Genomic DNA, 27985 nt, shown 5'->3' on the forward strand with positions numbered 1-27985 from the left:
TCTATGGATGCGGCTTTTTTTAACCGTATTCATTAATGGAACCTTGACGGAGGAAAATAATTTAGAAATTTTGTGACTAATCTTGTTTGACAAAAAAAAAAAAGGAAAAAAGAAGAAGAAAAGACTAATCCTGGAGGCCTAGAATGTATCATCGAGTCCCGTCACAATCTCATGGTGTCACGGTTGTAATCTCCCCGGTTGTTTTGGGTTTTTTCTGCCAATCAAGTCAACGGTCAAGTCCATCGGACGGAAGTCAAAGTCGACGCTAATTGGTTCAAAGCCATTTGCCTTCCCGCACGGAATCCCCTCCCTTTCTCCCTCTCTCTCTCGCTGACGGAACTGTAACTCAGGGAGCTTCCGATGATCTCTCCCCGGCATTCCGTCTTCCTTCTCGTTCCGCTCCTCGCTCTCGCCACCTCCGTCCATGGCGCCGACCCTCTGTACGACTTCTGCGGGACCACCGGCAACTTCACCGGCAACAGCACCTACGACGCCAACCTCAGCGACGTCCTCGCCTCCGTCGCCTCCTCCTCAAGCGCCACCGCTGGTCAAGGCTTCTACAACCTCTCCGCCGGCCAGAGCCCCGACGCCGTCAACGCCATCGCCCTCTGCCGAGGCGACGTCGGGGACGCCGATTGCCGGAGCTGCCTGAACGACTCCGCCGCCGAGATCGCTCGCCGGTGCCCGGTGCAGAAGGAGGCGATCATCGAGTACGACTACTGCATGCTTCGGTACTCGAATCGATCCATTTTCGGGACCATGGAGGCCTTGCCTGCCTTCTACATGTCGAACACCAACGATGTCACCGGCAATGTCGATCAGTTCAATCAGGTTCGAAGATGGAAAGTTACTGTTTTTTTTTTTCTCTAGCATGCTTATGAGCGACATCTTTCATTTAAATACTTACATGAATCAGTTGTTGTTCCTGATTAAAATATTGCACGTGTTCATATCATGCTGCTAATTATGTTTTTGTTTTCTTGTTCCATTTTTTATGGTCTCTGCGACTTGTTCTCAAGGAAGTGCTTTCTTACCCCTTTCTGCTTGAATTCTTGAACTTTATGTTTCCTGTAAGCCATTAGGATTGGCACATAGCTTTTCCGGGTAGTATGAGCTCACAGGAGCATTTGATTTCGGCAATCATTCTTGGATAGCAGCTAACATTCTTTATTGCATTAAAAATTGAGTAGGATTTTATGGTTTGGGTCGTGACAAAATGCTAATTCTTGTTTTCTTCTCCTGACAGTAGCTTATGGTTTTGGTTCTATTTTCTAGGTTTTGAGAAATCTAACAGACGGTTTGCGAGACCGGGCTGCAAATGGCAATTCGACGAGGAAATTTGCTGTCGGTAGCGCGATGGCTCCAAACTTCAAAACTCTGTTTGGACTTGCGCAGTGCACTCCAGACTTGTCGCAACTACAATGCGACAGTTGTTTGGTGCAAGCTATTGGACAAATTCCTCAGTGTTGTAATCAGAAAGAAGGGGGGAGGGTTATTACTCCCAGTTGCAAAATCGGGTTTGAAGAGTACCCCTTTATTAATCCTTCGGGTTATGAGTCGCCACCGTCACCACCACTGGCACCACAATCGCCAGTCTCTCCTCCGCCGCCTCCAACGAATAACCCATCCACTAAAGGTACTTCCTTTTAATGTACAGTTTACCTGTGCCAGAGCATTCAATTTGTGTTTTCAATTGTCTGTTGGACAAACATCATAATGGATGTGAGCGAGCATGCTTTTAACTCCAATGATCTCCTACAAACAAGAGACTAGGGGTTGTGATTCTGCTCCCCCTCATTCCTCTGCCCCTCCTCCTTTGAGTGTGGTTAAATAAAGCGGATTTTAAAGCATGATGCGATTCAACTTTTTATTCAGAGTGTAATAAGTTCCTGAGACACTTATGTATCCTCTCGAAAAAGGCATACGCATGAAATAACTAGCAGATGAGAAATTGATGGTATTTCTGATGGCATCATGAGTCTTTCTTTCTTTGGATCTAAATATCAAAGTCTGAAGTAGTTTCATCAGGAAACTGATAGGGTCTAAGTACACTTCTCCGGGAGTTTCTTGTCTAACATCAGAGCTCTTCCTTTTTCAGGAAAGGGCACCAAGTCCGGTCGTATTGCCCTCATTATCACAATCCCAGCTGTTGGATTATCTCTTTTAATTGCTGGAATATTATGCATCTGTTTGAGGTCGAGAAGATTGAAGAAAAACTTCAAAAGTAAGTTCTGATTACTTTTGCGTGACTGATTTTCGTTAAGTACTGGGTGAATACAACCTATGTGAAGCATATTAGCAGTCAATTATTCAGCCTTGATGTGCAAAAGCTAGTAACTTTTCAGAAATTCAGAGGTTGGTGATTTCTGACTAAACAAGGACAGATTAAGCGTGGGCTAGAGACATCAAGGTTCCCTGTTGCTCTGGAAACCTTTTATTCTCTACCATCACCCAGAGTACAAACTTTTTCTTCGAATGAATTAACTGTTAAATAAGAATGAAATACTATTAACTGTTAAATCAGCAGACAGGCTTACCGATAATGTGGAATTAGACAATAAGCAACTTCTGATTTTCCACTTTGTAGCTGTACCTGAAGATGAAATCAGAACTGCAGAATCCCTGCAGTACGACTTGAATACCATCAGAGCGGCAACAAATGACTTCTCTGATGCAAATAAGTTGGGACAAGGTGGATTTGGCACAGTTTACAAGGTAATCATTGCAGATTGTTCATTCATAAATAACGAGAGAATTTGAAACATTCACATGGATATGGATGGTTTCATGTTCTTTTTCAGGGAACATTGGCCAATGGACAAGTTATAGCTGTAAAAAGGCTGTCTGTAGATTTGGGACAAGGTGATCGACAATTTAAGAACGAGGTCCTCTTGGTTGCACGGCTTCAACACCGGAATTTGGTTAGGCTCTTAGGCTTTTGCCTGGAGGGGACAGAAAGGCTTCTTATATATGAGTTCGTACCAAACTCAAGCCTGGATAACTTTATATATGGTATGGTCATGCCATTTTTCTTCCAGCATCATCCGATTTAAGAGTAATTGAAGTGCATGTTCTTGCCAATCTGCATTTAGAAAGTCACCTTGCTTGGGTCACATCCTCTATAACCTTTCACCAATATGCTATGCAGATCCTGTTAGGCGTAGTCAGCTGGATTGGGAAAGGCGTCAAAAGATAATAGGAGGCATTGCTCGTGGGCTTCTTTACCTTCATGAGGATTCTCAACTTCGAATCATTCATCGGGATCTTAAAGCGAGCAATGTTTTGCTTGACGCAGAGATGACCCCTAAAATTTCAGATTTTGGCACAGCAAGGCTATTCATGGTGGATCAAACTCAAGACGCCACAAGCAGGGTTGTCGGCACTTAGTAAGTAATAGATAGCAGAGTATATAAAAAAAAATGGTCATGTTTCCTGCGCTCTTCTCCATATAATCTGAATAGCTAGCAGATGTAAGGGCACAGCATATTAAATGGAATTGTGTTTAAAGTGCTCATTATTCCTGTGATGCAGTGGCTACATGGCTCCAGAGTATGCAATGCATGGTTTGTTCTCAGTCAAGTCAGATGTGTTTAGTTTTGGGGTGATGCTACTAGAGATTATTAGTGGTCAAAAACGTAGCCGCTTCTGCATTGGGGATACGGTGGAGGACCTTCTTAGCTATGTAAGTAAATATCCCCAATACACTCTCCTTCCTCTAGAGAATCGCTGCAAAAGAGTGCAGTGGACCCGAACTTGAACGAGTCGAGCAGCCGTCCTTACCATACTGAGTTTGCCTTTGTGATTCATTGCAGGCATGGAGGAGTTGGAGGGAAGGGACAGCCTCAAATCTCATAGATCCTAATTTGACCAGTGGTTCGAGGACCAAAATGTTGAGGTGCATTCATGTTGGATTGCTGTGTGTTCAAGAAATTAAGGCTGACAGACCAACCATGGGTGCGGTGATCTTGATGCTCAATAGTTACTCCACCACCTTGCCCCTACCATCACGACCTGTGTTCATTTTGCACAGTATCCCTGAATCTGACACAGCTTCGCGATCTGGAAACAGACAAAACAAAGAATCAGTGAACGAGGCTTCCATCACCGAGTTATATCCTCGATGATCACAGATTGGAGTCCAAATTTGTGTGAATCTTGTGTTCGATTGTGTTAAATTCATGTGTGTTTTCTTTTTTCACCTTGTGCTAGGAGATGAGATGCATGTGAAACTTCCCACGAGTCAACTACATGGTGATATCATCTATCTCAAGTTATGCTCTTACCTTTACACTGTCTGAACCTGGAAGGAGACTGGATGGAGCGCCAAGGCAATGTGTTATATAACTACATCATTTGCTACTGCATGTTTTCATTTGTTGATTGGGTCGATCCAACGCGCAGTTTGGATAATTTGGGATGCATGATTATGGGCCACAGTGGTCTTAAAAATGGGTGAACCATGTTGCTTATATTACTGACTATAGACCGTTTTTACACTGAAGAAGTTACTTCATTTGCATATTGCGTTCATCGTAAAGATATTTCTAATGTTACTTTGCATTATAGAAATGTTTGTCGAATTGAGATCTACAAATTTAGCTCTTTTCGTTAGGCTTTCTAAGAGCCAAGCCTGCATAGACCTTGCACGCCAGCACGGATTTAATGATTCAAACACCGAAAAGTGGGGAAAATAATTTTCTATGTTTTTTTTTTTTTGCAAAAAAATGGAGTCTAAAGAAGTAGCAAATCCAACTTAGAAAATTTCATGTCAAAGGAAAATATTTTCAATAAAAATCTTTTTCCACGGATACGGGAAGTTTTCATTTGTTTTGTGGTTTAAGGAAAATGATTTCCTTTTTACCAAAATGGGAAGTCGTTTTCACCCAATATAACCTTGTGTTCAGTAAATCAATATTAATTTTTATCATCAAAGCATCGGAAAGTCAAAAAATATTTTTTCGAAGATAGTTTCCCTTCAAACAAATGTACCTCAAGTAATTATTTAAAAGTCAAAGATAATGGTTCACACTATTATGCTAACCAAATGAAGGTAATACATAATCTCACCCCGATCAATATACTTTCACATCCTCACAGTTTCCAGAGCTTAATGTTCATAGAACTTAATGACTAGATTTTCTTTTTAACTATTCCTTTTCCGGAGCTTAACATGGTAGATCCAATCAGTTCTTCCACATCACTTTTGGGTTCAGCTGCATTAGATATGAAATATATTCGCCACTCCTCACTAAGACTGAATAAATTTTCAAGAAAAGCCTAGAGCATACGAGGGTCCAATGTTCATAGACATCTGTATACCTTCTACGTGATTACATTTACTCCTCATGTTGTTAGGGTAGGATGAATTTATGTAATTCTTTAGCATGGCGACAATTTCCGGTTTTTTTTTTTTTTTTTCATGCCTGGGAAGAGATTAAAAAGTTGGAAAAAAAAAAGACGATAACAACAAAAAGAAAAAGAGGACGCAAAATCCAGGTTGGTACGAGCTTAGAGCTAGAAGAAGGAAGAAAAGAAGCTGTAATGCAGTTGATAGCCATGACTCAATTTTGAATGCAGTTGAAACTAGACAGAGCCATGTCAGGAAAAATTTCTACATGAACTAAACTCAACTCAATGGAGATACCTGTCCGGACACATAATGAGATTCATGAGATCTGTAGATACTAGGGTCCAGTACTAGGGTCCAGGGAGACATTGAGGGGCATCTGGAAACAACCCTGCAGAAAATAAAATGGCAGAAGGGAATAGAAAAGAAATCATGTCCTCTGTAATATGATATAATCAGATTACCGGTGATGGGTTTTATGGGTTGTATGGATTATGGATGGGCCGCCCATGTTGGGCTAACCCAGCCCAAGCCCATATGCTGCACAAGTGAAGGCAGTTACTTGCTCTTTCTCACATTTTTTTAAATCGGCTCTTCCTACAACATTTTAAATGAATTGAGAAGAAAGAACATAGGAAAACGGACATTATTTTGGCTTATCTCCCAAACGTGAGAAGGGAAGAAGAACCCTCTCAAGGCTGCATTGAAAGCATTTAATCTATGGAAGCCAAGGTACATTCTGTTGCGAGATGTATTCCTTTCAATAAGTGATTCAAGAAATTCTTGACATGTTTTCCGTGTTGTCTCGTGTTTGTTTTGGAATCCGTTTCTTACAACTAAAAAGCAGGCATTTATGCAGCAGGAGAACTAAAAAAAGAACTTGGGTACTACCACCTATTATCTTTTTAAGGCTTGTTCAACAGAATCAATATTTTACAAGTAAAACTTGGTTTATTTCATCACTGCTGAGCATATTTTCCCACATGCTGGTTGTCATCTGAAAGACAACAATACTGAACAGCGACTATGCCTCTGTCCATGTCAGTTTAGATCCATCTCAGGGACTCCAGGCCATGTCCTTTTGGTCTCTCTACACAAGCTGGATATCAGTCCCACTAGTCAAATTCTTCATGGAGTTCACTGTTAATTCAAACCTCCAATATATCTTCAGCTACTAGGAACATTGTCCGTGCATGCTCTCTATCATGTCAAAGAAGCTGAAAATTCCCCATGGTTAAAGCCAAACAACTACAGAGAAGTCTGATTTCGCCCGAAAAAGCTGGCTTTGTCTTAGACATAGATTCCCTTAATGCATTAATGATTATTAGCACTAGGTTCAGCTCAGCAACCTGCACACAGTCCTCTGCAGTTCGAACAGCCCAAGATGCCGGCAAACCCTCACCGGAGTCCATGACAGATTGAGCCAAGCACGCACGTAAGCCCAGTGGTTCCACCGCTCTAGCCATTCCAGGAACATGCTGCCCTCCTGCCTCAGCAAAGCAAGTGAACATGCTTGCAAGTACCCATTGAAGTATGGAGAGAGACGGAAGGGGGACCTGGGAGTAGAATCAGGCCGTGGAGGTCGATGACTTTGCCGGGGACGTTGCCGAACTGGCGAAGAAGGTCAGGCGAATGCCCGATGGCTTTGATCCTGTCGCGCTCAATGACAATGTGGACATACCAAGATGGCTGCCACACTTGCCTTAATTCTTTGATCTAGCGCAATTCAACGTTCATCGCATAAGAGCTTAGAAATAGCATCATATTGATTTAATTTACAAAAGAAGAAAGGGGCTCAACGTATGATATCCTAAATTCGAAGAGAGAATCCTGGGTTTGGAACGTCATCCGGTGCCTATCATGAGGTTGACTGCGTAGCAAGAGCATTTCCTTGCTTTTAGCTCAAGAACCGGGCTCAATTTCAGCCTGAGCTAGGAGGCATGCGACTCTAATGTTTAAGAGATTAAGGGTGGGAATGCTAGTATCATAGTTACGGGATTCGACTCCCGCACTTTGCAAAAACATAGTGCAAAAGTCTGAGAGAGGACTGTTAAAGATAGGACAAACAAAAAAATAAAAAAAGGTACTAATTTTCCTTCAAAAAGCCTATCAATTACGGTTTCTGCCCTTTATCATCGATATAAGGATAGATTGTGGACTTATAGGTCGGTTTCAAATCGTAGTAGCTTTAGGTAGTGTAAACTTGATACTATATGTAGTAGAAATTTTAAGCTAAGATTTTAATTTTGCTTTGATTAATGAAATTTAAGCAGCTAGGACGCAGCAGTTAAATTTATTATCTATAGTTTCGAAAAATAAATAATAATAATAAAATTATTGATTAGTGCCAATTCTTATCCGTGACCGGGCAAGCGTGCTAAATATGCCTAATATTAGCGCATCCTCACGCTGATATAGTGGGATGTAGCTCACTTGTCCATTTCTCCATTTGAAGGACTAAAATAGTCCATATCCTAAAGAGATATCACTGAAAACCTTGCGCAAACACTAACGAAAAAAGATGACTTGCCATTGAAAAACGAAGCGAGAGATTGATTCTAATGTTCCTGATGCTTCATGAGAAGTTCTTCTTCTGTCCTTAGAATTATGGCCGGAGTCGACGATTAGTGAACAGATCCGGAATAGCATCCGTATAATATTACCATGGCTATAATAGGAACTTAAAAGAAGCTTCCAAGTGAGTCTCTGCCACATAAACGAGCACTCAAGCACTGATCCGATGCAAGCAACAATAGAGATGAACAAGAGTTAAAGATCTAAAGTCAACACCGATCCTAACATCAACAAAGGCAGTTCAAAACGGCGTCTATTCAAGACCACACCAAAAGATCCAGATCCTCAATCGCAGCAGACAAACAAACACCGATTCACCAATCAAAAAGAGAGAGAGAGAGAGAGAGAGAGAGAGAGAGAGAGAGAGAGAGAGAGAGAGAGAGAGAGAGGAGTGTTACTTCTCCTCCTTGGCGAGGGCGGAGGAGGTGGAGAGGAGGCCAGAGAGGTGAGGAGAGTGAGGGGCGGTGGAAGGGATGGCAAGTAGGCCTTGTACTGGCCGCTGCCGGATGATGTCATAATCGCCGCCTATGGAGAGCGCCTCAGGACCGCCGAAACGATCGGTCAAAATGCCGGCATCCGAAGCTCGCGAAACAAATGAAACTGAAAATGCAGGAATTTGGGCAGACTGAACCATTTAAGGGAGTCATTTGCCCCTGAACATGCATCATTATGGAGCATCAATTCTAGACCTAGAACTTAGAACATACCATGTTAAAACCGTCCCTAGTGTTTTGAAATCTACCTTATTTTTATGGTTCGATTCCAAGATCTACTGGAGAACAAATTTTTTCTTTGTTTCTCTTTCTGGTTTCATTTTTTCCAGTAAAATAATATAAGTATTAATGAAGTGATTTAAAGTAAAAGATGAATAATAAAATTCGCTATCAGCCAAAAGCAACAATCCCTAAGATGAAAAGTGAAGGAGTGCTGCCCTATTGCTAAGTCGCGACTATTGCAGTTAGATTTTAGGGGAAAAATACATTAGGGTTTGGCTTTTTAAACCATGAAACGGTTGAGAAAACCTCCTTTAATAAATTTTTATATTGACAAAACTGTCCTTAGTCAAATTGAACGTGGTAAATACATTATTGTACTTTATTTGTAGTGAGACACAAGAGAAAAAAAAGTTTATATTGACCTTGGTTGAATGTTCAAACTCAAGGTAAAAATATCGCCTATCTATTTCTCAAGATATTGAATCATGTTATCTAAATTAGGTGAAATAACACTTATGAAACTTCAACCACACCTTTGAATAAAGACTCGTATGCGAGTATCAACAAGCAATCTATTAACTTCAAACTCAATATTCTATCTGTTCGGATTCAAAAGACTGATTTTGTTTCTGAAGAATATTCAAATACGGGGAAATATTCAGATCCAAAAGTGTTCTTATTTGAAGACCCATGTTTGACATATGCTATATGTGGCTCAAAAATCCATTTTAAGGAAGCTGTGATCTTAGATTTGGAAGATGGTTCTATAACGGATCATAAAACATCTCAAGTTGGAAATAACCTTTAGTAACAAGCTGATTTCCGTAAATTAAGAACTCTATTTATAGAAACCAAAAATTTGATTGTATGGGCGACCTAATCATCGGGTTCATACTCTATTCACTCAACGGCTGCTAAATCTTCTAGATACAATATTTATGCCAGTCTTGACCATACCACATAGGACAGTTGACTTTCACCTAAACGATTTCCAGCTAAAATTGGTTGGATGAATTCAATTGACGAAACATGTAAAGATTCATGACTCAATTGACACGATTAGATGGTTTGTGATTAAATTGACAAAACCGCAATAAGTTTAAGACTTTTCAGACAAATTTTCCCATTTCAACAAATATCGTTAAAGCTTACAAAATGAGAAGAATTTTTATACACCACACAAGCGGTACAGAGAGAGTAGTTCAGCTAAAAACGTCCCTCTCCCTCTCCCTCTCCCTCTCCCTAGCTCTCTATTTTCTCGTCTTCAAGCTCGAAATAAATTATTGAACATTATTTTAAACTTTTAATACAAATTTAGCAAATAAATCTACCTAACTTTATAAACTTTTCTCACATGTGCAATCAATACCAGTACAAAAATTCTAGTTGATTATCATGTTTAGGGATAATGATACAAATAGTCTTTGAACTTTGATTAATGTGCAATGTGATCCCTTGAACTTTTAATTCAAGGACCACATTATATATTAGATTAAAATTTAGGGATCATATAGGTCTAATTAAAAGTTCAGGGACCACATTGTATATTATATCAAAATATAAGGGTCATTTATATCATTTTTCTTCATATTTACGGAATTGGAATAGTTTTTAGTTGATTTATTCAAATTCTTCGGACAATTAATTCAACGTCCCTCCAAATTTCTATAGGTCATTCACCCGTTGACCAAAAGCTTTTGTTCTTTCCCCTCGCAGGACAAGCCCGCAGTTTCCTTGAATTTTCTTCTTGTTCCGACCTTTCCATATCGAAATGCAAGACAGTACTGGAGTTTAGTATTTGGGTAGCCCTTCTGCTGCAACTTCGGGCCTGTTCACATCCCACCATACGAACGAGATTTGCTTGCTGACTACTTGGGCGACACCCATCTACACCCCTCTTGCTCTGTTCATGGCGTCGATGGCGGTTCGTCTGAGAAAGCTCTCTCCTTTTGGTGCTCCAAGTTCGGTCCCCCTCCTCCTTTCGAAGACGAAGCACGCGGAAAAATTGAATCTTTTTTCTGCGTTCGCTATGGGAAACATTCAGAGTTTGTCCACATGTTCAGTTGATGCAAGTTCCAGGTTTGTCTCATTCAAGTGTCATGCGGCTCATTTGTTCGACGAAATGTGGCTCTGAGTAGAGTTATAATTGAGAAGAAGATCAAGTCCTAGCAATTGCGCTTCAAGCTCTAATGCCATGTTAGCTAATTTTTGACATTGATTCTAAGAAATTTAGAAGTCTTAGTTGGTAGATAATGAGCTGAGGACAATTGACGACCGGCGGTTCATTCTAAGCAAAAGCATGAAGCGCGCCAACAATGCATGAAATAGGTGTCAATGGGCATTGTGAAAATGAGGAACAGGATGTGAAAGGAGAATGGGAAAATTGAAATTTTCTACTTAGGATCTTCTTGTTTATGTTACTCACAAGTTTCAGCTAAAAACGTTGTAGCATGTATTTTATATATTGCCACTTCTTTAAGCATGGTTTTCATTCTTGTAGTGTGTCTGATACTAAGTGCACATTAGCATTTGATGTGGAATAGGAAGTATATTGGCAGATGTAGGACTAGCACAGTCTCTTTCTAGTGTTATAAGACACTGAACCTACTTTTGCAATCCCCTAAATGAAAGATTAGAGGTGGTGATGGAACAAGTTACCGGGAATTTCAGAGATGGCCAAACGGAGGTGGAACTTTCCATGAGTCTGCTTGCATTGATCCAACTGCACTCATTGAAGTCGGTGCTGTTGTACATCCAAAAGCAGTGCTGGGTGCACATGTACATGTCGGATCAGGAACAGTTATTGGACCCGCTGTTACAGTTGGCCAGTCAACGAAGATTGGGTAGCATTTACTTCCTTCTCTATATTGGATTGCTGCTTGGGTGTATGTTGCATCTGTCTGGATTCCAGTACTTTTCCATTCGTACGACCGTATGTATTTCTGTTTATAATTGGCTTGGCTGGACCTTTAGGTTGAGGTTGGTATGTTGTCTGGCTGCTGTGTATTGCGATGGACCCCTATGCTTCCCTCTACATAATGGTTAGGAGTGCTTTTTGAGGTGACTCTTTGCAATTAGGTCGTTGAACTTGTATAACTTGTGTTTGTCCCTGTAAATTTCATGCACATTGTGCAAGCAAGCATATAAGAACGGGCATATATTATTTCGCACTACCACAACTTGCAGTCTTGTTTCTCTATGTCCAATTCTGTTTATCTGTTCTATTTGTAACATTTAAGTTCTTGTACAAAAAGATCATTAAGTTGTTTGTCTCTTGATTTTCAAGAGAAATTAGAATGCGAATCAGCCTTTTCCTTCCATAGGGCTGGAATGGCCTAATTTTTAGCCAAAAAATGTGCTCAATGTCAAAGGTTAGTAATTCTAGCTCTATCATGCTTGACCTATATCCATGCATAGGCTCAGAACATTCATTATACATGTCAACTATGTTGAAGAAATGTTGTTTGAACTAATTATATAATGTATAATAGTATCCTTCCTGGTTAAACTGTGAAGAATCAATTGGCGTTACATAGTAATCACATCTTCAACAGGTACAATGTTTCACTGGGTAATTGCACTGTTGGTGGATCATGCATAATCCACAATGGAGTATGTGTCGGTCAAGATGGTAAGGCAGGACAATTTGTCTCATTTATTAGCTTTTCTCATCAGTATTTTGAGTGCTTTTGATTCTCATTTAAATGGCTGTGTCGGTTTTGCTTAAATTTCCGTTGGTAGTGTCTCGGCCTATTGTATTATAAAACTGTTGACGCCTAAATTTTGATTAATCTATTTTTTGCATAAAAATTATAAAAAATCATCTCACATATTTATTTTTAGCGTACATTGCATTGGCATATAATCGGGCAAGCGGAACACTTAATTTAGCATGCGTCTAGACTAGGCACGGGATGGAAAAATACACCGAGAAGATTTGAAACTTCAAGGACTGTATTGCAAATACTTAAAATTTCGGGGACTCGTATTGCAAATACTTGGAACTTCGGGGGATCGTATTGCAAATACCAAAAGAAGATGAAGAAGGGGGAAGTGGAAGAGAATTGAGAGAGAGAGTAGAAGAGAATTGAGAGAGTTTTTTAGGAAGAGTGGAAGAGAATTGAGAGAGTTTTGAGAGAGTTTTTGAGAGGAATTTTTAGAGAGGAAAAGAGAGTTCTTGAGAAAAATCAGAAGAGAAAATTCGAGAGTGAAGAAAAGAGTTTTAGTCGAGCATCATCTTCGACGAGTCCCGACACATATTTCGCCCCTCGCAACCCAACAACGCCATTGCTTGCCATTTTCGACGACAGCCGCGTTCTTCCACTCCGAGATCTTGAAGGGAACTATAACGTGTATGTGAGTAAGATTTTGTGTAATAGAAGGTAATCCTTTCCATCTCGATCTACAAAAATGTAATCGTTTGGTGTGAACATTCGTTTGTTTATTTTAGACATGCCACGTGTTCCAAATTTTAGCATTATTACATGTTAATTTATTTCTGTAAATACTCGTGATTGGCTGCGTTTTCTTTCTTTCTAAATCACCAATGGTGTATATCGTACAAAGTTCAATGTTTTACATCCCCATAAAAAAGAAGAAAAAACCAAAAAAATTGCATCTTTGAATTTCAAGTAAAATCCATCAAAATTGCCAAATCAAATATTTTTCATGAAAATGGTACCGAAAGGGCGTTAGAGAAATCTGACGTAACCAAATCCCCGAATTCAAAATCTCCGGTTCGCGGAAATAAGATAGTTTTCTCCCGCTATTTTATTTAGGTTTCTAATCAACCTACCGAAAATGATTAGTGGCGACTCCAATTCAAAACACGTTGCATGTTAATTATTTGAATCTTAAGTTGCGATTTGGTATGGACTTGGGAGAGTCCGAGTTAGGTTAGTTAATTAATTAACCCGATAATCCATTAGCCCGAAAATAAACCCGTTTATTTTTTAGGTCGCGACAGACTTAGCGACTCACTGGGGACTCAAAGAGGACTTAGGCCGGATAATTTCATGAAAAAGAAATCACTTGATTTGGTAAACTTTGGTTGAATTCTCATTCTTAGGTGTTAAATGTTTTTGCAGATTGGGAGTTATAAGGGGAGGAGTGATCGGCTAACCCTTTGTTTTGCGAGCTTGGTGAATTGGAATTGTGATTTAACTTTTGAATCATTGAAGCGGTGTTTGCCTTTAATTGTTGTACATGATTTATCGTATTTGCACTACATTGCACACAACCCGTGACCGGACCTAGGTCACACTAATAGTTTTAAGATGGTATTTAGATGGTTCTTTAACCTTGGCTGTAAGGTTTCGCTAAAGGTTATCCCATCCGGATCCCGAAAATTTTTCCAAAAAAATGGCTCAAGGATCGTTCTCATACACGTGAGGCTACGATGTATGAGAATTGCCCTTGTCGACCGAACCAAGCCGAAGTGATTGGACCCGACTAGTCATGACTATTGTACGCGAGGTTGCGACTAGTCATGATGACTGTGCGCGAGGCTGCGACATGTCGTTTCGTTCATCATTTCACTTTGCAAAAGCCTTTTGGATAGATAAAATAAGATTTAAACTCACGATTCATGCGCATGTCTTTGTGATTGACATTTTCTTCGTATGAGAGGTAATTTCTTGTCTCTTGTACCCTGTTATCTCATTTTTATTTTGGGTCGGTCCATGGTTTAGGTTGATTGTTTTATTTCCAATTTCGCACTTTGCTTCCATAGCTTTTACAATTTCATCAGCTGTCCTCAATTCTGATTTAGCTTATTCCTGTTGTGCGATTTTTACTAAAATCTACGATCGAGCTTTGAGTAAGTGCCAAACACGAAAGTTGTAGACCTATGTTTCAACTAATATCTTGCAAAATTTCATAATTAAATTCATAATTTAAGATGGCCCTTCGTTTTTTCAACAACATGCGGTTATAACAGTTTTCTGAACATGATTTTTTTGGAAAGACACATTAAACTGATTTGATCCGCGCATTTCTAGTTCGATTGGCCAACATAAAAGTTGTTCATCACCTTCTCAACTACAAGCTCGTAAAATTTGGACATGTTTTGATCAACGTGCGAATTAATACGAATTTTTTCGTAAAAGCGGACAAACTGAAAATTACATGTTTCAATCCTTTGGTCATAATCACTTTGTTCGTTTGAGTCTAGAGGGATGTCATGGGCCGGCTCGCTATTCTTGCTCCCTGTACTCATTTTGGGTTTGTTACTGCGTATGTGTAATTTGTCACGGATCCTCCACATATTACTCGATCGATCGCAAAGAGGATGGCCGACATCAACGCTACCGTCGGTGCTGCCCTAGACGAGAAACTTGGCTCCTTGACTGAGCGCTTTGAAGGGATGATGTCCCGAAAGATGGAAGAAATGATGGCTGCCTTCACCACCAAACTGCAATCATCCACCTCCAGTCCGCCGCTAATTATTCCTGCTCGAATTCCTCCCGCGGATAACTCCGGTAAAGCCTTGGAAGCTGCTCCCTATCGGATAATGCCGCTGGAAGATGTGATCATCACAGGCATGAACTCGAGCACGCCACCCGTAGTCCCAATCCCTCAAGTCAGCCCTATGACCTCCGGATTGAATGGTGATGCGGCCAAGCTGTTGGCCCAAATGGAACAGAGGATCCGAGAGGTTGAGGGGACTCACAACATACCCCAGATTGACCTATCTATCTTTTCCAAGGTCACGGTGCCGGAGAAGTTCAAGATGCCCGGCTTCGAGAAGTATGATGGGACTTTCAACCCTGTTCAGCATGTCCGGAGTTGTCACAAATGTCAGATTCATGGTGACAAGATTAATGTCCCTCCGAACGAGTTGCATCGGTTATCCGAACCATGGCCGTTTTCTATGTGGGGCATTGATGTTATCGGCCCTATCAATCCTAAAGCATCCAATGGGCATCGATTCATCTTGGTAGCAATTGACTATTTCTCTAAATGGATCGAAGCCGCATCTTATTTAGCGGTCACAGCACGAAATATCGTGAATTTTATCCGCCGGGATATCATTTCTCGATACGGTTCACCTGAAGCCATAATCACCGACAATGGCTCAAACTTGAACAACAAGCTAATGGACGAATTGTTTAAGGAATTCAAGATCAAGCATCTAAACTCTTCCCCATATCGTCCTCGGATGAATGGAGCAAGAGAAGCCGCCAATAAGAACATTAAGAAAATCTTAGCGAAGACGGCTGAAAATTATCGCGATTGGTATGAGAGGTTGCCATTTGCACTTATGGCGTATCGGACCTCGATCCGGACATCTACGGGGGCAACCCCGTATTCTCTTGTATATGGAATGGAGGCTGTTCTACCGGTTGAAGTGGAAATTCCTTCCTTACGTATACTGTCTCAAGCTATGCTGACGGAAGCTGAATGGATCCAGCAGAGGGCGAGCTAATTGAATCTGATCGATGAAAAGAGACTTAAGGTTATATGTCATGGCCGGTGTTATCAGCAGAGGGTTGCTAAATCATTCAACAAAAAAGTTCGGCCTCGATATTTTCAGATCAATGACCTGGTCTTGCGAAAATTGTTGCCAATAGTCCCACTCCCGGAAGGGAAGTTCGCTCCAAACTATGGTGGTCCATATATAGTAAAGAAGGTGATCCCTGGTGGTGCTTTGATTATGGCCGAGATGGATGGTCGTGTCCTTACCAACCCGGTCGGTTCTGATGCTGTAAAAAAATATTATACTTGATTTACTCTCATGTTTTCATAATCGAGTTATAATATTAAGACAGATTCACGAGTTGTTCACATTCGGGCATTCGTTTGCTGAGAGATTGTTTCAAATGGGGGTTTCTCCGGCCCAATTGAATTGACCATCGGGAGCGTGAGATTTACATATCCACAAAGTAAAGGGGTTATCTTGCAAAAAATATGACGACCAAGATAAAATCTGTCAGCATATGGAAGATGGAATAATGCGAAAGCAAAACGCGAATGAGCAAAAACTTGCATCCATTTCATTCAGCAGAAAACCTTACAAACAGATCATCGGGGTGGGAACGTAAAACCAAACCGAGCCCTAATGAGCATCACAAAGGAGTTCAACCGACTCTCCATACGGTTGATGCTCCGCCTACACCGATCGCTCCGAGAATCGAGATCCGCCGCCTTAAAGAGGAGGAGCTCACATTTCTCTTTAAGCTTGGCTACCTTGTCCTCGTGATACTCGACAGCAAATTCCAAGTCATGGATCAGCATTCTCCCGCGGGCTATATCCAGGGTCGGATCGTCCAGCCTTTCTTCCAGCCATGTGCATTGGAATTTCAAAACAATATCGAGCGGATCACGCTCAAAGATGGTCCGGGACATGGCCAAACGTTCCACCAAGTTCCCCCTCTCACGAATCAGCAGTGAGACTTGATCATTACCGTAGTCAAGGGCCTTTTTATAATTGTCGGCTACAAGATCGGCCAACATCAAGTTGTCCGACCGATCCCGATATCGTGCCCTCACAAGATGGGCCAAAGTAACATCTTGATGAGCAAGATGGTAAGCCTCCAGGAAGTTAGTGAAGAGGGTAGGGAAGATCCTATATTCCTTTTCTAACTTGGTACCTTGAATAGAAACGGTGTCCATATCCGTAAACATGAGACGGATTTCGGTTTCGACCTCCGGATGGTTGGCTATATAAGAATAGCCCCGGCCTAAGAGATTATAAAGTTTCTCCCATTTGGCTAAAACCTCGCCCCGAGGAGACGTGTGCGGGGAGGGAGGCCATTGTTCTTGAAGTTGCTAAAAAAGAGTGGATGCGAAAGAGTGCTTAGAAGGTTGGAGATGAAGATATGAAAGCGATAATCGTCTCGGCGTTAAGCCCTAATTTAAAGGGCAGAAAAAGTTATAGCAATAATTATTGTGGGGGCCGAGTTAATTATCCGGGCAAAACTACAGACGTTTCGTCCGTGAATCACGGATCTACCATCTCGAGGCTCACGAATTCGAAAAAGTTGCGAAATGACTTAAAGGCTCCGCCATATTAAAAGAGGGACAAGCATACTCGAGAAAAGATTTGAGGGTCCCACCATGTCAGAAGGAAATGAAGAAGACAGAGCGGGAAACACGAAATCTTGGGAGAAGCACTGGCTTGGTGGTTTTCATCCACGTTAAAAGGGAGGCTCTGGAACATACATGTTTACTCAAAAGAATTTGGAGAGAGTAAGCATACAGCGGAGAGTAGAGTGAACAAAAGGCAGTAAGAAGTATTTCAATCCAACATGTTTGGAGGCTACCAAAGCACTTCTCGGAGGCAACCAACCTAGACATCCCCGAGAATGAACTGCTGAATTTCGAGGCCGGATCCAGCCGCGAAGCCGTAAAACCCAACTCCCTTGGCGGTGAAGTTCAAGATCTCGATAACAGCAACAACAATAGCAGCAGCAGCAACCGTAGTCAACCCCGGAAAAGAAAACATCAAATCAAAGAGCTCGAAGCTGCCTTCAAGGAGTGCCCTTACGTGAACGGGAAACGAAAAAATGAGTTGAGCCGGAAGCTAGGAATGGAGCCCTTGAAGGTCGGGTTTTGGTTTCAAAACAAGCGGGCCCGAGTGAAAGTTCAAAGTGAAAGTCATGAACTTGCGTCTCTAAAGGAAGAAAATGAAGAGCTTCGAGCAGAGATCAAGAGGTATAGGGATGCTCTTAACATCGCTATTTGCCATGTCTGCAGCAACCCCATCACCTTTGGTGGCATGTTCCTTGATGAGCCACATCCGAGCATTGAAAATGCTCATTTATCGATTCATCCTCCCGAGCAAGTTCTCGCACAATCGGATTTCGTTGGGGATACATCCCGGAAAGTCGGCCTTGCGGAGGCGTAACCGATGCCCTTCGAGGGAAGTGACATGCATCACTACAATTGGAGTTTCCACGATGTCACGATCGGCCAATTCAACACCGATGAAACTCCGAGTCCGTAGCCTACATGAAGCTTGAGTTTTTATTATGGGCTTTCAAAATATCACTCTTTTGAGCATTACTAGCTAGCCCTTATGAATTCTCAAGAGAAGTAGAGACATGCGTGAAAGAATGTACTGTTTGTTACAAAGTCCCCATGTGAGACATTCTTCCTTTTACGCCTAGAGTTAATCAAGGGGCAAAGAACAGTACTATCCGCAAATATCGTCATGCTTAAATGCGTGAATTCTTTGTCAGATTTGATTGAACGCCGAAAGGAAAAGCATTAAAAGCCTTCACATAGGTAGATGCAAAAAGATTTGAGAAAAAAATAGCTGCCTCGTTATTAGAGAAAGCAAAAAGATTCGAGGAAATAAGCGCCTCGGGAGGAAGTGAAAAGATTTGAGGAGAGAAATAACTGCCTCGTTCGTAGGGGGAACCGAAAAGATCTGAGGAGGGAAATAACTGCCTCGTTCATAGAGAAAGCGAAAAGATTTGAGGGCTCCTACATATCACAAAAGGAAAAAGATGACAGATTGAGTGAGATGCAAGAGTTATTACGAAATGGATCCAAGGCACTAAGACCGGAAAGGAGAGGAAAAGTTGTCCTCTTTCGTAGAAAAAGCGAAAACCTATATGCGAGACTAACGGATCAGAAAAAGTTTATAAATGACCACCCGAACTCGTCACGAAAGACCACCATCACTTTTGTGATTTTCGGGCAGATTGTTTTGCAAGTCCGAGAACATCTAAAGCTCGGTCTCTGGTCGAAACAGCCATTTTCGATCTACATATGGAAGGTTTTAAAAGAAAAACACGTTCTTTCCAAGCGGAAGTATGGGAACCTTCCTATCCCGAAGATCTGCGAGTCATGGTCATTGATGGCAACCCCGTTTCCCTCTCAATCCTCGTTGCTATGCTTGAAAAGTTGCATGTACGGGGTTTTTGCTTATGCGAAAGCAACGGATGCCTTACAAATGCGAGGCAAGTACAAATATGATTTTGACATCGTCGTCACAGCCGTGGTAGGGATCGACATGGACGGTTTCAGATCTCTTAAAGATCATTGATTCCGAGTTGGACATACGGGTCATCGTAGTATCGGCAAGTAATGATCGCCAGTTCGTAACGAGGGCCATATCGCATGGTGCTCGAGACGTCCTACGAAGCCGCCCGCTGCGTTCGAGTGCTCCAAAACATTTGGCAGCATGCTGTCAAGGAAGCAATTACTCGTACAAAAAAACCACGACCAAGGCGACGACGACGATTTTGTCCAAAAGAAAAGGCCCCTTTGGTCCGCCAAGCTTCATTCTATATTCATTGAGGCGGTTCGACTGACTAGGAATCAATTCAAAGACGACCACTCGGCTGTACACACAAAATGATGAATATAGACGGACTCACCATGCAAAGTGTCACAAATCACCTTCAAAGGGTTAGAGATAAGGCGAGGAAGCACGATGCAGCTTGGGACCAAGGCGACCGGACCAGAGTTGATTGGAAGATCAATACCGGGAAAACCTATTGAGCAAAAGGTACCCGGCCACTTCCCAATCAAGAATACAGGCCATACCAACCTTCCGCTGGTGGTTCTAGCAGCAGACTAGTTGATCATCCCTACAAGTTCCCGAGCAATGGCGGAAGCTCAAGCTCAAGGAGTCGATCTGCTCACGGCGAAAACAAAGTGGGAAATCTGTCGCCAATGTTAGCAAGTAACACTGCCCAATTCGAGTATCAATTGCTCGAAAAATCAGAAGATTACTTTGATGATGAGCTCACCACCTTGATCGCCCGGTTCGAGAGTCAAGGACCTCCCGAGTTGTGATCCGAAGCAAGTGATTATGGATCCTTGAACAACGATCGTTGGTGTATGATCCAAGACAAAATCGATCGATCATTGGAATGGCCAGCAAGAGAGGTGGAACCAATCTCGCATGAATACTTCTTTAATTCCATGTATAGTCCCCCTGCGTGGGATATTTTTTACTTTCTAGTTGTCTAGAATTTGCCTAGAGTTAAAGGGCGAATTTTCTCCTCCCTTATCAAATGCGTGAGTTCCTTGTTAAGCTAGGCCCGTAGCAAATCAATTTGTGGACGACGCCTCTGAACGCCCGTAAAGAGAGATTCCGAATAGCCTTACTTGGGAAAATACGAGTAAAAGGCCAAGCGAGCTCAAAGATGGGTAACTCCGTATCGTCCCAATTGGCTCTCGGTCATTTCAAACTCTAAATTATGCTTATTTTATTCTCGACTGGGGATTGCCAACTGTTTTGAGAACAATATAGCAAAAAGCGAACCAACCGTGGACGCCAACATCACCACAGCCTGGTGGTTGGGGGAATGACAGTGGTCCGAAGCGTCTCGGGTTCGATCCCGGGATTTGGCATCAATGTACAAAGATTAATAAAAACCTTTTTGCTTCGCAGTTCAATGCCGATTGAAACTCAGCCCGGATGGTTACAAGACCGGAGAGATAACATCCCGGACATACAATCCAATCCGGATGAGTTGATCCTTTCAATTCAAAGTTCACAAGAAATTCGTACAAGGGTAAAGCGGTATCGTTTCAACTCGTTTAGAACATGAGAACGTACATTGATGCTTTCCCTTTTGATTTTTACTGTGGGTCACTTGCCTTTCCAGATACGGAAGTATCCCTTCTCCCCGAGAAATTAATGAAATGAGAAATTCCCGGAGCCTTTGACAATCTCATGTCTCGAACCAAATAATGAAGTTTTGCAACTCATTTGCATGAGCAGGGGCAACTCACGATCCACGCCCCTAAGAAGTTTCTTATGTGCTTGCAAATTCTATCCACCAAGATAAAAAGTTGCTGCATTTTATATGCTCGAAAACACTCATACATTGCATAGTTTGTGCATGATTGTTCCTCATGTTTAATTTATCAACTCCGAATAAGGAACATGAACTACATAAGATACACCAAATGTATGGAATGGGGCAAGACAGGATGATGAAAGGCAATCTTTTTCCAAACACGTCCCATTTTTTTCGGGAGAGTTGAACGGTGGCTAAGTTCCGCATTTCACAAGGTAAAAGGTTTTCTCGCAAAAGGTACGATAGCCGAAATGACAGAGGCATTCAGTTCTCTATCCCAAACACTACAGGTGATCCATTGATTACCCCTTTTGAGTGGTGGTTTCATTTCTTTACCCCTGTCAAGAATCACCCCACATCGGGGTCCAGACGAGTTAATTCCAGCAGCAACACGAGGTAAATGGTTAGAAATTTTCTTGCTCGGACTAACATTAATCTTCGGGTGTTTCTTTGCATTTATACTCGAATTTTAATTCAAGTGCCTTAGGATGATGAAGAGCATTCACTTCTCTATCCTATACACTTCATTCTTTGCATAGCCCACTTGAGCCTGCAAATTCATTTCTTAAACCCCTGTTGGTGATCATTTGCTCATTCCAAAGACGAAGATAGCATTTTCCCAAGGATTAGAATTGGAGATGGTCGGGTCAACAGAGAATTCCCGAATGGACTCATTTCTTGTATGCTAGATTTTTTATGTTTACATAATTTTTCTTTGTAAATGTTTATGTTTGTTGTAATTCCTGGTTCAAAATCATGGGATTGTAAAAAAAAGAGGGAGAGGCAAACTCAGCTTAAAGGAGAAAGGCCCGCTCTCGAAAAAAAAAAAAGAAAAAAAAAAAAAAAAAGAAAAATGAGAGTCGGGAGTAAGAAAAGCAAAGAGCGATCTCATATGAAAATTTCGAGCATAGGAAAAGCAAAGTGCCTACCAAAAGTAAGGCCAAAGCACATTCATTTGTAAAGTACTTCTGAATTTTGAATGTACATTTTTGCATGTTAAGTTGTAAATTCCACGTACATGTTTGCATTGTGTCTCTTGCAAATCCTTGACAGACACTTGTTGTGAAGAAGACTCCCCAAGAAATCAGTTTGCAAAGTGCAATTTTCAGTAGAAATCTACCATCCCTCATTCAATGATGGTATTCTATCTCAAGACATTTCCAGAAGACCAAGATCGGTGACTAGTCGACGATGATCACCAACGTCAAGCCCCTTCTCATTTAATTTCTGAGCCAAAACGAGCCTTTTCGTTCCTCGGTCCCCAATCCTAGCCTACGTTATAACCCTCCAAAGTCTCTTCTGATTAGGGCACTTGAGTTAACGTAGAGTTAAATGATTTTAAGCATCACTCGAAGAAATTCGAGCAATATTATTTCTCTCTCATTTTTGCGGGGCTCTTGACTTGTAAATCTGGAGCAGATGATGAAGAAATTCATTTCAGCAGCCTTGACTCAACTAGAGTCCCCTTTGTAAACCTTTGACCTAGCCCTCATTACGGTCCTAATCAAGACCTCCAGATCGGCTCGGTCGTATCAATTGCGAGATTACTTGGATCCTTATCGAATGCGATGATGGAAAGATTGAGTGATTTCTCTTGAATCCTGCAGACAGGATAAATAGCTTTTCTCGAGAGTGAGAGAAAGCCCTTTCGAACCGAAGTCCCCCCATTCAGCTCACATTCGAGGTATTCGTAATGTGAGAACCTCCCTAGACAAAATTGGTAATGCAAACTTGACGGAATGGTTATGCATGAACCATAGTATGAGTGATTGCATTATACTCATTGTTGAATATGTTTGTGTGTGTTACCTCCGACATTCTATGATAGGTAATACATTCCCGATGTTCGAGTTCCCTCCCAAGGTCTCGAAATTCTTCCAAGGATTATTGAATGAGCAAGTTTTGTTGGCAAATGCCTACCAGTGTACGATACAAACAATCGCTTCGTTCCTTGATTAATCGTTTGGAGAACCCGGGTAAGTTTTCTGAACCCCTTTTCAAATTAACAACTCTTCTCATGATAGTTGTTATGATTCAATTCAGGCAATATGCCCCTTTTGTACTTATCGATTCCATTCGATGGTGCTCCTATCAAATATTGTTCAAATCGGGCAATATGCCTCTCCTCTCGGGACGTGAAGACATATGCACTGGCGATCTTGACATCTTATCAAATCATAACGACGTAGCTCTTATGGTTTCAATATCGGGACGTGAAGACATATGCACTCGGCGATCTTGACATCTCTTCAAATCATAACGACGTAGCTCTTATGATTTCAAGATCGAATCACGAAGACGTATGCACTGGTGATCTTGACCTTTAGTCGGCTCATAATGACATAGCTCTTATGATTTCCGGCTCCTTTATCAAATCATGAAGACATAAGCACCCATATTTTTTATCCAAACCAAATCATAACGACGTAGCTCTTATGATTTTGGTTCCCCTTTATCGAATCGTGAAGACATATGCACTGGCGATTTCGACATTTAATCAACTCACAACGACGTAGCTCTTGTGAACTTGATCTCACTTCTTTCGACTCACAACGACGTAGCTCTTGTGATCTCAAACGACACACATATCTTGCGCTGTCTTGCATTAGGGAGAAGTCTCCGATAACAGATAGGCCAAATACCTTAAAATCCTTGCATCCGCAAAAAGAAGCTTGGAAATTAAGAGAACCATTAGCTTACGAGAAATTTGGTAAAACAGGTATTCTTGTATGCGATCCATGTGCAGGTTTCTCTAACATGAAAAAGGGAAATTATGACACGTGTTATTTACAGTCTTGCATATCATGCATCACTTCATTACATAAAAAATGGGATTAAAACTCCCGCCAAAAAGTTCATCCATAATTTGCACTGTCAAAATTTAGGATTCAATTTTGTCTTTGAGCGGAACCTCTACGAGCCTCCACTCAAAGAGGGGCAGCTGTTGACGCCTAAATTTTGATTAATCTATTTTTTGCATAAAAATTATAAAAATCATCTCACATATTTATTTTTAGCGTACATTGCATTGGCATATAATCGGGCAAGCGGAACACTTAATTTAGCATGCGTCTAGACTAGGCACGGGATGGAAAAATACACCGAGAAGATTTGAAACTTCAAGGACTGTATTGCAAATACTTAAAATTTCAGTGGACTCGTATTGCAAATACTTGGAACTTCGTGGACCGTATTGCAAATACCAAAAGAAGATGAAGAAGGGGGAAGTGGAAGAGAATTGAGAGAGAGAGTAGAAGAGAATTGAGAGAGTTTTTTAGGAAGAGTGGAAGAGAATTGAGAGAGTTTTGAGAGAGTTTTTGAGAGGAATTTTTAGAGAGGAAAAAGAGAGTTCTTGAGAAAAATCAGAAGAGAAAATTCGAGAGTGAAGAAAAGAGTTTTAGTCGAGCATCATCTTCGACGAGTCCCGACACATATTTCGCCCCTCGCAACCCAACAACGCCATTGCTTGCCATTTTCGACGACAGCCGCGTTCTTCCAGCTCCGAGATCTTGAAGGGAACTATAACGTGTATGTGAGTAAGATTTTGTGTAATAGAAGGTAATCCTTTCCATCTCGATCTACAAAAATGTAATCGTTTGGTGTGAACATTCGTTTGTTTATTTTAGACATGCCACGTGTTCCAAATTTTAGCATTATTACATGTTAATTTATTTCTGTAAATACTCGTGATTGGCTGCGTTTTCTTTCTTTCTAAATCACCAATGGTGTATATCGTACAAAGTTCAATGTTTTACATCCCCATAAAAAAGAAGAAAAAACCAAAAAAATTGCATCTTTGAATTTCAAGTAAAATCCATCAAAATTGCCAAATCAAATATTTTTCATGAAAATGGTACCGAAAGGGCGTTAGAGAAATCTGACGTAACCAAATCCCCGAATTCAAAATCTCTGGTTCGCGGAAATAAGATAGTTTTCTCCCGCTATTTTATTTAGGTTTCTAATCAACCTACCGAAAATGATTAGTGGCGACTCCAATTCAAAACACGTTGCATGTTAATTATTTGAATCTTAAGTTGCGATTTGGTATGGACTTGGGAGAGTCCGAGTTAGGTTAGTTAATTAATTAACCTGATAATCCATTAGCCCGAAAATAAACCCGTTTATTTTTTAGGTCGCGACAAAAACGAATGTGCTATTTTGACATAATCCACAATGGAGTTTGTGTTGGTGATCGTTACATGCTTGTTTTGTGATGGGATGATAGCATACCTTTTGCATTGGCTTGTGTGGATGCTGCTATTGCTAAACGAACATCTGTTTGTAAACTTGCTGCCAGCTGCTATGTGGTATTATAAACATTGTTCTAAGCTATCCTTTGTTTGTTCTCATAAATAAGGTCTTGCATCTAAGAATTTCAACCTAAGTTTCTTCTAACCTGGACACAAACTTGCTCTTCTTGACATAAGGGTTACTGGTTGTCATTTTTTTTTTTGGCGTCCCTGAATTTTGGTGTCATTTTGTTTACAGGATTTGGATTTCTTGTGGATAAGTCTGGAAACATGTTGAAGAAGCCTCAAGTTGGTCTTGCGTTTTAGTTTGTGAAGAGTCTGATTAATTCTTGTTTCTTGCCTGCAATATATTTTAGTGTTGTCCAGCCATGGTTGTTTGGTCCAATCTAGGTTTTCACATAGCTGTTCAGTGAGCAAACTGGAGGACCAAGGCCCAATTCCTGTTTGGAATCTTGGGATTGTTCCAGCCGGTTCATCAAGCACAACAACATGTGATCTGTTTTTCTTCTCCTTTCCCTTTGACAGATGCTGCTTGCTAGGATAGGGGATAATGTGGAGATTGGTGCAAATACATGTATTGATAGAGGCAGGTGTGTTGCACTCCAAATGAACTATTGAGATATCACGATTCCAAGAAAATCCTTTTTGCCTGATTAAGATTAAAGACTGATCGTGCGAACTATATACATGTGCAGTTGGAGAGATACGGTCATTGGGGATTGGTCAAAGATAGATAATTTAGTTCAGGTAGGTTTTTTGCTGACTATAATGTTTCCATAAAACTGCTTGATTTATGATATGAACTTTTTGTGGCTTTTCAGATTGGCCACAATGCAGTTATTGGGAAAAGTTGCATACTCTGTGGCCAAGTTGGAATTGCAGGTTCAGCAACGTATGTTGTTTTCACTGAGAAGTTTTATAATCTTGGAACTTGTGAATGACCTTTCTGCATTTTTCTCCTGTCACAACTCATTTAAGTTTATATTTTGATTAGTTTTTCTGTTTTGGAGAAGCTGAGTTGTTAAGTTGCACGGCCATACTTATGATTTTTGACTTCTTCCTCGATTCAGTTTAGGAGATTATGTGACTCTAGGTGGACGGGCAGCTGTTCGGGATCATGTGTCTATTACATCAAAGGTATCCACTTGTTAGAATTGTCTGGTGATGTAAAGTTGCTAAATGAGTTCAATGTGATAATTTGTACATTGCAATGATCTAAGCTGGTGCTTTTGCTTTTGAGCTTTCTTATGGCAGAAAAATTGCTATCACATTAATGTGATTGAATCCTATGATGTTCGTTGAACACCATATCCTTTAGTATTTCAATCATTGCAAACTTCAATTTGTCATGTCATGGCCCATGTTTAACAATCGGTTGCAACTGGTTGGTTAAACTTGTTTGACCAAGAACTGTGCTCAGCTCCTGTTGACCCCCTCGAATTACCTTACCATTCCCATTGGTTCAAAACTTAAAAGGACAGAGATTAGTTGGAGTTGAGTGTATGATATGCATTTACATGTAGAAGCACTCATAGGTTCTAAGTTATTGTCATTGAGTTGCTTATTATGCAACTTTTGCTGGGGTTGATTTGCAGTAAACTTTAACATCCCATTTGGAATCACTGCACTAGTTTCTTGTAGCAACTTAATCAAGAAAACAAAGTTGCCTGTGCATGTGTAAAGAGTCTTAGCCACTAGCAAATACCATTTGAAAATGCAGGTGCGTCTAGCTGCAAACAGCTGCGTCATCAAGGACATAAAAGAGCCAGGGGATTATGGCGGCTTCCCAGCTGTAAGGACCCTATCACCTGATAATGCTTTTGCAGTTTTCATTTTACTGATGTTGCACTGAGTATTACCAGGATCAAGAGCTTGGTGGTGGTGTCAGCTGACCAATATTCAATTTGTTGTATCGGCTGTTTTTGCAGGTGCCAATAGGTATCTGGAGAAGACAAGTTGTTTCCCGTGGTTGGTCTTGAAGGAGAGGTGTTCCATGGAGTTACTAATGATATAAGATTCCAGTCATTTTAACATCGTCGTCTTGATGTGGAAAAGATCATGTGAAGGCGGGTCTGCTCTGTCCCACCACCAGCCCAAAAAGGAAGAAGTTCCTGGAGCATTGTTTATCATATTTGTTAGGAACATATTCTTTATTTTGTGGCGAAATTGGTCAGGTATGAAACTTCCTGATTGTAGGTCCGCATGTCCCGGTAGTTGCTTTAGTGCTGAATCAAGTTTTCAAGCTTTAGTGGCCGGCCAATGCTTATTTTCATTGGTTGGTTCTTGCACAGGAAAGTCTCCACTAATATCATCCTGATAGTCTTGAATAGAATTTGA

The 27985-nt window shown here is 41.0% G+C and overlaps 2 protein-coding genes across 3 annotated transcripts; both read left to right on the forward strand.

Annotated features, from left to right (window-relative positions):
- The first annotated feature begins 277 nt into the window (after positions 1-277).
- Positions 278-4356, forward strand: LOC115733622 (cysteine-rich receptor-like protein kinase 44). Of its 2 annotated transcripts, XM_048285740.1 has the most exons (8): positions 279-831; positions 1276-1636; positions 2099-2224; positions 2588-2715; positions 2802-3012; positions 3149-3386; positions 3532-3682; positions 3813-4356. In XM_048285740.1, the coding sequence occupies exons 1-8, from the start codon at positions 361-363 to the stop codon at positions 4122-4124; spliced, it is 1998 nt and encodes a 665-aa protein (XP_048141697.1). In that variant the 5' UTR covers positions 279-360; the 3' UTR covers positions 4125-4356. The 2 variants fall into 2 exon arrangements, with proteins under 2 accessions (XP_048141698.1, XP_048141697.1); XM_048285741.1 differs by lacking the exon at positions 2099-2224 and having other exon boundaries at positions 278-831.
- A 6097-nt stretch (positions 4357-10453) lies between these two features.
- Positions 10454-27887, forward strand: LOC115732377 (probable UDP-3-O-acylglucosamine N-acyltransferase 2, mitochondrial). The gene is made up of 10 exons (XM_048285744.1): positions 10454-10716; positions 11274-11480; positions 12192-12268; positions 25887-25936; positions 26174-26238; positions 26344-26395; positions 26470-26540; positions 26719-26785; positions 27369-27440; positions 27577-27887. The coding sequence occupies exons 1-10, from the start codon at positions 10547-10549 to the stop codon at positions 27625-27627; spliced, it is 882 nt and encodes a 293-aa protein (XP_048141701.1). The 5' UTR covers positions 10454-10546; the 3' UTR covers positions 27628-27887.
- Positions 27888-27985: the final 98 nt, after the last annotated feature.

Source organism: Rhodamnia argentea, chromosome 9 (genome assembly GCF_020921035.1).
Source record: "Rhodamnia argentea isolate NSW1041297 chromosome 9, ASM2092103v1, whole genome shotgun sequence".
NCBI classification, from domain to species: domain Eukaryota; kingdom Viridiplantae; phylum Streptophyta; class Magnoliopsida; order Myrtales; family Myrtaceae; genus Rhodamnia; species Rhodamnia argentea.